This window comes from Adiantum capillus-veneris, chromosome 1, assembly GCF_014529385.1.
Source record: "Adiantum capillus-veneris isolate H3 chromosome 1, ASM1452938v2, whole genome shotgun sequence".
Classification (NCBI taxonomy): Eukaryota; Viridiplantae; Streptophyta; class Polypodiopsida; order Polypodiales; family Pteridaceae; genus Adiantum; species Adiantum capillus-veneris.
The window spans coordinates 153,361,396-153,371,419 of record NC_140931.1 but is presented as its reverse complement, the minus strand read 5'-3'; the positions used below and the strand labels follow the sequence as shown (position 1 = coordinate 153,371,419).

The following is a 10,024-nucleotide window of genomic DNA, read 5'->3' as shown; positions in this document are numbered from 1 at the left end:
GAATTCAAAGGTGAGCGATATGATACTGAGATTTCAATGGAGTACCAGCAGCTAGATGTAGAGGTACTCTTCCTTAGTACTGTTGCAAGGCTATGTCGGTAAACTCAATGGAATGGGAGGGTTTCTTTGAATGGTGCAAGTTGCAAATAATAGAATAGGATGAAGCATGTATAGAGCGAAGTCAAATCCAGAAGTGGACACACATGCCACTACTGGCAAAACCATGGTCAATAGATGAAAACCGGAATTAATTAGTCGCACAATTACAACATCTTTGCACAGGAAGTTTCTCACAATAATTCCCACATTGTGACTTACCTCAACATCATGGCACTCCATACCTAGCGCGGCCGCCGCCCCGGAGGGGGGGAGGGGGCGCGCGGACTAGTCCCCTGCCCCCAATCGTACCTAGCTAGGTATGTGGTGCCTCTTGAACAGAAGCTCATGATGTTATATATGCATTGTATGAAAAAACACTGAAAAAGACGCCGCTTTCCTACATGAGAAATTTTCTAAATCTTCTTGTGAATTAATTGTCAGCTTCCCTCAATATAGTATAGGACACCCTCGTAACTTGCTACGATGAATATGGTGTGCGCAGAGGCAGCTCTTAATTAGGCAGGCGCTTGATCTGGATTCTGGAGCCAACCATAATTATATTGTTGCAGAAAGTTGCATAATATTAATGTTGCTGCTCATTTCATCTTCTTGTGTTGCAACAGCACGGGATAAATGTTTTTCAGGGCTTTCTTCACCTCTTCCTTCTTCTTGTCTCCTATCAGAACCACCTTCCCCGTTGTAAACATGAGCAGATTGACATGCGGCTTCTTCATCTTGTACACAAGCCCTGGGAATGCGCCGTCGGCCTTGTACGTCGCCAACTGCTTATGCTACCCTTCAGCTAACCTCAGCAAGTCGATGGGAAACCCCACATCACAGGATGCCACTATGTTTTGAATGGAAAACTTCCTGAATTTTACCTTATATCCCAGCTTCTGCAAGATGCGGGCATGCCTCCGAGCGGCTAGTTCTGCGTCGTCCTCGTTCTTGGCTCCTGTACAGACCATCTTCCCGGTCTTGAAGATGAGAGATGTTGTCTTGGGCTGGCGCAGGCGCATGATCACTCCAGGGAAGCGATGGGGATTGTAGTCTGCATTTAATGCCTGATACGCGACCTGCTTGAGGTCGATCTCGCATTCCAGGTTTACTGTACAGACAACATTTTGGATTTTTGGCTCTGGCAATGTACTACTATTTGGATCCTCCTCCAATATTGATGTGCAGGATATTGCCTGCATACATTCTGCCGCCTGTGTACTAGGGTAGGCCTGTACGTCGCTTGGAATGGGTGCATGAGCATGATCTTGTGCTTCAGTATCTATGGATGTCGCACATATCATGTTTGTCATGTCGCCGGTGAAATGCTTAAGCTCGGCGATATCATCTGAGAAAAGGAAATCATTCAGCATGTCCAATGTGAAAACTTGTGGAGCTGGCTCCTGATCATGAGTAGTAGCACTAGGGTTTTGCCCATTTGTAAGATCCACATCCAATACGGACGACGTCTCTGCAGTACTGAAAATGGGTGTTTGGTTACCAGCCTCGACCGCAGCTGGCAGTACAGATGCCGGAGAGGTGGAGCTCTGCTTGCTGGCACAGTAATAAGATGATGCAGGGAAGTAATCATGATGGGTACTTGGCATCGCCTGCGTATGCTCATGTTGGGGTGTGGAGGTAGCAATATTGACCTGCTGGTCATGGGTTTGTTGCATCAGATTAATATTGCTGTGGTTGTTGTACTGTACTAATGCAGATGAAGGTACATTGCAGTTATATTGAGGAACCGGATCAGATGGTACCCTGTTATTGTAAAAGTGTAGCTGTAAAGGTAGGTTTACATTGCCTGCATAATGAGCGGCAGGAGAACATGGCCCTACAATGTTATCATTTTGCGACATCGACGAAGATGCATCCGCGGCGGTGGCGGAGTTCTGCGCTAGGGTTTGATGTAGCATCTGGTTATAATAAGGAGAAGCTGATCTTGATGGTCCCATGCCATAAGGTGGATTATATGGTGATGCCACGGCCACTGCCTTGGCGGCGCAGTGAGCAGGTGGAGACGGTGCAATGCAGCGTGGTGTCGTAGGAGCTGCTATGGTTTTCGACGCTGGGCGCATGTAGGGTTTCGGGTCGGCGGGCGAACACCTCGACTTCATGCGCCGTGCCTGTTGCATGCGCTGGGCATGGAAGGCACGCATGCGGTTAACGTCTTCAACAGTGAGGCTGGCAACGTTGGAAAGCAAGCTTTGAACAGAATAATTAGGAAGAGAGCTCGCCATAGCTGAAGTGCGTAGAGCGGGTTGACCTGAGTACTGTACTAGGGCTGATCTTCGGCATTTGTATACTCGTGTAATGTTTGCCCTTTTATAGTCAAAATGCACGCGTATTCCAACTTCCGCCAAAAGCACGCGTAGCAGCGTTCTTGGAGAAATCGTTTTCAGAATAATTCCTTTGAGCTTATTTTTTACCCTTGACCTCTTTTCGGCATGATTGTAGGTTCACACATTTTTCCCAGTGCTACATATGTGAAACGACAGATGTAAATTTGAAGGTAATTACACTAATTTTTTCAAAATTTTGTAGGTTTTCTCACCTTCAAATACAAAACTTTAGAGGTAAATTTCAAAATTTGTAGGTGGGACTACACTAAACCTAGGTTTTTCTCGAGCATTGATTTTTCCCCGAACTTTGACGCGAAGCAACTAGGTCAATTCCTTCAAAACCAAGAAACTCGATCCGAGCAACCTTCAAGTTGACCTATAATTTCACTAAGGTTATCAATTATTAGTCTTTCTCGTCCTGGACGATGACTGCGTTTCTTGAGTCCTTTTAAGCTCTTAGACTTGCAAATCGGGAAGCGTAGCCTTAGCTGCACGCCACCTGATCCTATACTCCTCCTTTGACGTGTTGCCTTCTTGATTTTTTTTGTCGAATTAGCTCATCCACTTCTTCTTTAATTTTACTAGTTTTGACCACGCGAGCTTTCATCACCCTAGTAGGCCCTGTTCTTTTTATTGCTACCTAGATGCTATGCACTAATGTGAGCCATGCTCAAGGTCTGCTGCAACCACATCTTTCTTCAGCTTGTTCAGTGGTATCTTAGTAAGGGACATGAATAGCGGTTCCTTAAGGAGATGATCTCCAATTCCTTCTTCCTTTCCAGATAGTTTTCCTTCTTCTTAGCCTTTGAAATTATTAGACTCAAGGGGAAAAGTCCTCCGTGATAGACTTTGGGTGGTATCCACCCTCATCTCCACCGAGGGTGGAAGCACGTCTACATGGTGCGAGAGGTAGCACCTACCTAGTCGAGAGGCCATGTTGGCATATTGGAAACCGAAATATGCTGAGCCAGGTGAGCTACTCCATGGGCCATCATTTTATAGGTTGGTTAGTGCGTATTTCTCACTCAGCATTCCATTTTGTTTTTTTTGAACCTACCAATACGCTGAAAGGGCATGTCTTGTCCTTTCTAGCCTCCACTAATGTATTATTTAGGTCCTCATCCATTAATGTGGATGCTTGAATACATTCAGCCACTTGCGTACTTGGGTAGGCAACGATGCTTAGAATCGGTGCATGAGCATGATCTTGAGCTGCAGATGTATGGCTATCGCACATATTCTTTTCATGTCGTGGTGGATGAAATGCTTAAGGTCGGCGATATCATCTGAGAAAAGGAAATCATTCATCATATAGAATGTGAAAAGTTTTGGAGTTGTCTCCTCATGAGTAATAGCAAGGGTTTGTCTATTTGTAAGATTAACTAGTCCTGCTTGGTTGGCCTCGGTGAACGCCTACCTAGTGTTAATAGACACACATTGTGAATGTGGCAATAGATGGAACATGGGATAGTATAGGTCAACATACAGCATTAGCTAGGGTGCATATCCTTCAAATTACAATATATTCAAAATTACTATGGAGAACAAGACGAAGGAGACATTATCAGGATTTCAAAGATTTTAGATTTTTCTTGTTTCTTTCAGGTATGTATATTTCGTGCAGTGCAAGGGGCCGTGAGCTTGCAAGATGTTGTTTCATGTGGAGCTTGTGGTATTTATACTTACAAATCAATGATTTCTCTATTATTCTTGCTACATATAATTTTCTACAAGTGACGAAAGGTGCAAAAATGAAGTTTTCAGTAAAAGGTTTGAAGCAGAGCACATTATTTTTCGGACTCAAATTGGGCTGGTTGTTTTGACACGTGAGTGTCCACAAGTGGTTTTGTTTCATGCTTCGCAGTTCATGTATATCATTGTTGAGCAAGAACAAACCTACTATGGCCACTTCGAGTTGTGAGGTTGAGTACAAGGCAGTCTTCATAGCTACGATTGAGTGTGTACGGTTCAGACGCCTTATGGCTGATTTGGGCGTTGGACAGGACACTGCCAACACTATCTACACTAACAGTCAGAGCACATTGGTAGTTGCGAGGAACCCAGTTTTTCATGCTTGCATAAAGGACATTGAGGTGCATTACCACTATGTCAGGGAGAGGCTCTCAACAGGAGAGATGAGCTTGGATTATGTGCCAACACAGGACAACCTTGCAGATCTTTTCACAAAGGCATTGTCTCGTGAGAATCTTGAAGCTTTCCGCAAAGCTTTGGGCTTACTCCCCTTTGTGGACTAATCACATCCTTAGGGCATGGCACTTCCCTTTACTCATGGGCCAACTCATGGGCAAACTCTCGTTCACTCCGATTTGGTCAAGTTGGCAGACCGCTATGGTCAGTTTTAGGTCGTAGGTCTTCGCGCACTGCTCAGTTTTTAGGGTTTTTTCCAAGGATTTAGACTAGCTACCGGCTGTACAAAATGGATCATTATTGAGTGAAGAATTTATCCCTCATGTCTTGTGTGAGACGGCACTGAAAAAGCTCAAATGTGGGCTCCGAAAATGTCGCGCAAAAGAAGTCGAAAACTCTCTCTGTAAAGGCTCCAAGTGGAAATGAGGTGGTTTTAGCCTACCCTGGATATCTATACCTGGACTTCCCGAACCAAATTTTCCCAGATTCCCCCGTTAGTCCTACTAGGCTGTAAAATCTATGTTAGATTCAAATTTTTCCCTGATCGGATCCCTGTAGCTCATTTTGCAAGAATTTTACAAAAGTAGGCATGACCGCCTAATTTAGGCTTCCCGCTTTTGTCTTCTGATTTTGTTGAAAATTTTTGTGCTTGTCCGCTTGTCCTTCTGATCACCATCGTGTCTTCAATTTTTCCATCTGAACTTTCTTGCTATTTATTACTAATTTTGACCTGTTTATTTAAAAAATCAAAGAAAATAGCAAAATTCTCTAAAAAAGTAAAGTAAAAATTCAATAATTAAGCAAATCACTCGAAAAACACAGCTTTATTGTATTTTGTTGGATTTCTCTATTTTTAATCCTCCTTATCAACAAAAATGATGAAAAATATCCAAAAAGGACTATTTTTTATGATTTTCTAATAGTATATACACTATTTTACACTCATAGAGAAGATATTATCAATGAATTTTTCCTTGTCGATGCATTATAAGGGCATTATTAATTTTACAAAAAGTCACACATTAACATGGAACTTTTTCCTCCCTCTTCAAAGATTGCCCTCAATTACTTAGTACTTAGTGCCCTTCCACCCCTCCTAGATGGTGTATTCCAAAACGATTGCATGCATGGGTTGAACAATTGTGTCTAAGCATCGTCGTGATTGGCTCGACCATGATATGAAGATCAATGCAATTCAAACCAATATGATGTGTGAGTTGGGTCTTGAGTAAATAACTCAAGGGTTTCCGATGTCGAGGTTTGTTGCTAATGTCTTTTAAAGATAAAATCTTATAGCTTTTGTGCTCTCTGTTTGATTGTACCATCAAGGTGTTTTAGCACACTGATTGCTTGAGCTATTGGTAGCATGTTAGACTGTTGTTGAGCTTTTTCGCGCCATTGGTAACGCGGTTGGCTTGGTGCTGCATGGTGTGTTGGAGTCTGTTGAGACTTAACTCACCACTGCTTGATTGGTTTCGCGGGCTGTGGAGAAGATAAGTACTCTTTTTTCTTCCAAACCCTTTTCATGTTAGGTTCCTTGCTTGTAGATGCTCGATTCTATGTTCGAATACTTGGAACCATCTTATGTTTCTTCGGTGAAGTTTTAGGCACCCAGATCTAATTTGGTTTATCCTTAAGTTGTGCTTTTGGTACCCAAATTTTCCTGACTCCTTGCATGCTACTTGTAGCATTTGTTTATCGTGGAGATGGAGAAGATTTGCTTTGTGAAGTGGTCTGATGATTACATCTTTTTCATTCCTCCTTGCTTGGTGCAACTGGAATAATGAGTTGCCCTCCTTTACGTGATAGCTTTAGCTGATTTGTATCCCAATCTGGTACTGCTTTGTATGTACGCATCCAAGGAATGCCAAGAATCATCGTCTCATTCATGTGTTCATCTCGCAAGCATACAAATTGATGCAGACATGAACATCCATGTACTACCACGTTCAAGTTGACTACTCCCAATGTTGGAGTTGGATTCTTGTTGCATCCTTTGATTATCGTTATTCCTGCGGTCAATGCTTGACTTGTTGCCTTCTTGTATGTGGAATAATTGACTGCATTCACTCTAGCTCCCGTGTCTACCAAAGCATTGGTGCTATGATTGTTGATCTTTACTTTGATACGCAGATCCATTCCATCTAACCAGTCGTCATCTGTTGAAACCGCGTCTTTAGGTAATTACCATTGTCGGTCATCTATTTCCAAAGTGTTGATGGGAATCAATATCTATTGATTCTTGAGAGCAGCTTTACGCTTGAGTACCCAAAGTCTAGCTTTCTCTTGGGCTTCCTCAATAACCTGTTGTTGCTTCATCTTCCTTTGTTTGGCTGCATGCATTCTCTCTAGCAATTCATTGGTTAGTGGAAAATTGTATTTCTTTAAACGACATCCACTAATCCAATTAGCCATTGTTCACCATCTAGGGTGGACAATTTTACTGCTCCACTTGGAGATACATCTTCAATGATAAATGGTTCGTTTCCCTTTTTCTTAAACTTGGGAATGTGTTGCTTAAGGGAATAGACTAGAACTGAGTCCCCTTTTTTGAAGATTTTGGTGATTAAGTGGGAATCAAAAAACTATTTTTGTTTTCGCTTTTGTGCATAGATATGAGCTACAACAGTTAGTCTTTGCTCGTCTAGCTTTATCAAATCTTCAAGTCTTTCTGAAAATTCATGTCCAATCCACTCAAGAGTCTGTGCTACCCTTAATGTCAGCAATAGAAGCTCTATTGGTAGTATGGCATCAAGACCATAAAAAGGGTTAAAGGGTGTAGCATTTAGAGCTGTTTTGAACGAAACTCGGTAAGCCCATAGAGGAGCATGGAGATTCATTTCCCAATCTCTCCTTCCTGAACTAACCACTTTGGTCAGTACCGAGCTAAGAATTTTATTTGTATGCTCAACTTTTCCGTTTGCTTGTGGGTGATAGGGAGCTGATTTGTTATGGATAACTATAAACTCATTAAGCAAATACTCTATTACCTCATTGAGGAAATGAGTTCCCCGATCACTGACAATCTCTAATGGAAGTCCATATCTCATGAATACATACTCATATAAGAATGCAGTAGTGGTTCTGGCATCATTCTTTTGAGTTGCTTTAATTTAGCCTCGGCCCACTTGGTCAAATAGTCCGTAGATACAATGATATATTGAGCTTAGGTTCTATAAGCAGGTGGTTGTATCAGTCCCACAAAATATATACCCCATTTTACAAAGGCTATAGCCCCCATCATTGATCTTAAGGGCATGATGTCTACTCATGTTGGCATTTTTGCTTGTTTTGACAAGCATCACACCTCCGAACATATTCTTTGGCATCTGCAAAAAGTGTTGGCCACCATATGCCTGCCATCAAGATTGCTCTTGCGGTGGTCTCACTAGAAAAGTGACCTCCAGCTAATCCAACATATGTTTGTTCTATAATAAGAATATACTCATGTTCATTTGCACAAAGACGCAAATGTTGATCTTTACCTCTCCGATAATTGGTTCCCAATAAGAGCATAGTCTCTTGCTTTAGTTTCAATTTCTCTTTGACAGTGTTTACTCATTTCCTCAGGAAATGTTCGGCTCGATAAGTAGGTAGCCAAATAATTACTCCACTTAGAAACAGGTGACATTTGAAACAATGTTACATGAGGAATGGGTGGTTGTTTTTGACATTGAGGGCAATCTTTTACAAAAGATCTAACATCTCTCCTCATAGCCAGCCAAAATACTCCAAGTCTTAAGATTCTTTGCATTGGTCTTTCGAAAAGTGAAGTTCTACTATAGTAACATGTGCTTGAATTTGGTATTGATCCTTTTCTTCAAGGTTAATGCATAAAAGCAATATCCCGTCTCGATTTCTCTTATATAGCCTTCTAGCTAGTAATTGATACATAGTCGATTGCTCGATTAAATCAATTGTGATAGGAAATGGTGATTCCACTTGAGCTATTTTCATCAATGAAATAATTTTTCCGACCATCTAGGTATCATTTCCACGGAGAACAAATAGGCATCTGGTAGATCATCGTCTACCCCTTTGGGTGATTCCCTGAAACAATCCTGGACAAATGATCTGCTCGTTGATGCATAGTGCCTTTTTTACAACCACAGTGAAATCAAATTCGAGAAGAATGATGAACCATCTCACTATTCTCCCTGTGCTGCATGGATTGTTGACCAAATATAACAAAGCTTGTTGGTCCACAAAGAACACAAACTTTTGGCTAATAGGTAATGTTTATATTTTTAACAGCATAGATAATTCCTAGTCCTTCTCTTCTAGTGGTGGTGTAATTCTTTTCTGCCATGTTCAATTGTCGGCTAGCATAAGAAATAGGAAAGTCAATTTTTTCATCTCTTGGTTGGGCTAGTATACAACCAATAGCAAAGTTTGAAGCATCTACATGTACGTGGAATACCTTATACCAATCGGGTTCTTTCAATATTGGAGCTGAGGTGAGATCTTGCTTAAGATTCATGAAGGATTCTTCACATGTCTCGGTCCATTCAAAGTGCGTAATCAAGCTATACATTGGTTTGCAATTATAGCATACATGTAGATGAACCCTCGGTAATATCCACAATGTTCCATGAAGGTTTGTATCCCTTGACTATTGTTGGTCTAGGTAAATCAGCAATGACCTGAATCTTTTCAATATCAGTAGCTATGCCATTTTTAGACACTATATGTCCAATAATTTTCCCTTGTCTTCCCATGAATGTGCACTTTTTAGGATTTAAGCAAATCCTATAAAGTCTACATTTCTCGAATACCTTTTTGAGGTGTTCCAAATGATCAGCCCGGATTGACGAATGTACGTATAGATCATCCATGTATACTTCCAAGAATTTTCAAAAATACTCTTTGAAAGCATGGCTCATCAATCTCTGAAACGTGGCTGGAGCATTAGTTAACCCAAACAGCATAACCCGATAGACAAATATACCCCATTCTATTGCAAAAGCAGTAGAAACCAACAAACCAATGCAGACTATAATAGTGATCTTGTGTGGATTGTTCCTGAGGAGATGCTGGCAAAAGTCCAAGAAAATGAAGAACTTAAAGTTTATACATGAGCATATTGTTCTTCGTCTAGGATGCATTGAGTTTTTAAAGGCTCTATTTAGCAATTTCAATGTAGGGATATGGTCAGTTGCTAATGACATGCATGTTGTGGACATCATCAGGATTTTAGAAAAGGAAGCTAAAGAAAAATTTCTATTCTTTATGATCTGGGGGCAAAGCCAATGTCAACCATGCGTAGAGTCAAGGATCACTCGCTTAGATAATCCAAGAGTAGAAGCACTTTTCAAACCGCTGGCTATTGCATCATCAAAATTTGGGCTTGATGCAAGAAGATTGCTTCTTGTAGATGATGAACCATTAAAGGAATGTGTGAATATTGCATTGAATTGTATTTTTCCACCATCATT

General features: G+C 41.3%; 1 protein-coding gene across 1 annotated transcript; it reads right to left on the bottom strand.

The window, feature by feature from the left end:
• Window positions 1-307: 307 nt before the first annotated feature.
• Window positions 308-2,339, bottom strand: LOC147465828 (uncharacterized). The gene is made up of 2 exons (XM_086512539.1): window positions 981-2,339; window positions 308-881 (listed from the first exon to the last, which is right to left on the bottom strand). The coding sequence occupies exons 1-2, from the start codon at window positions 2,337-2,339 to the stop codon at window positions 696-698; spliced, it is 1,545 nt and encodes a 514-aa protein (XP_086368665.1). The 3' UTR covers window positions 308-695.
• Window positions 2,340-10,024: the final 7,685 nt, after the last annotated feature.

Excerpts from the sequence above, each read along its gene's own strand:
- LOC147465828 (XM_086512539.1), bottom strand. The coding sequence starts at position 2,339 with ATGGCGAGCTCTCTTCCTAATTATTCTGTTCAAAGCTTGCTTTCCAAC. Across the intron at positions 882-980 it reads TGCAGAAGCTGGGATATAAG|TTGGCGACGTACAAGGCCGA; the intron begins GTAAAATTCAGG and ends TAGCATAAGCAG.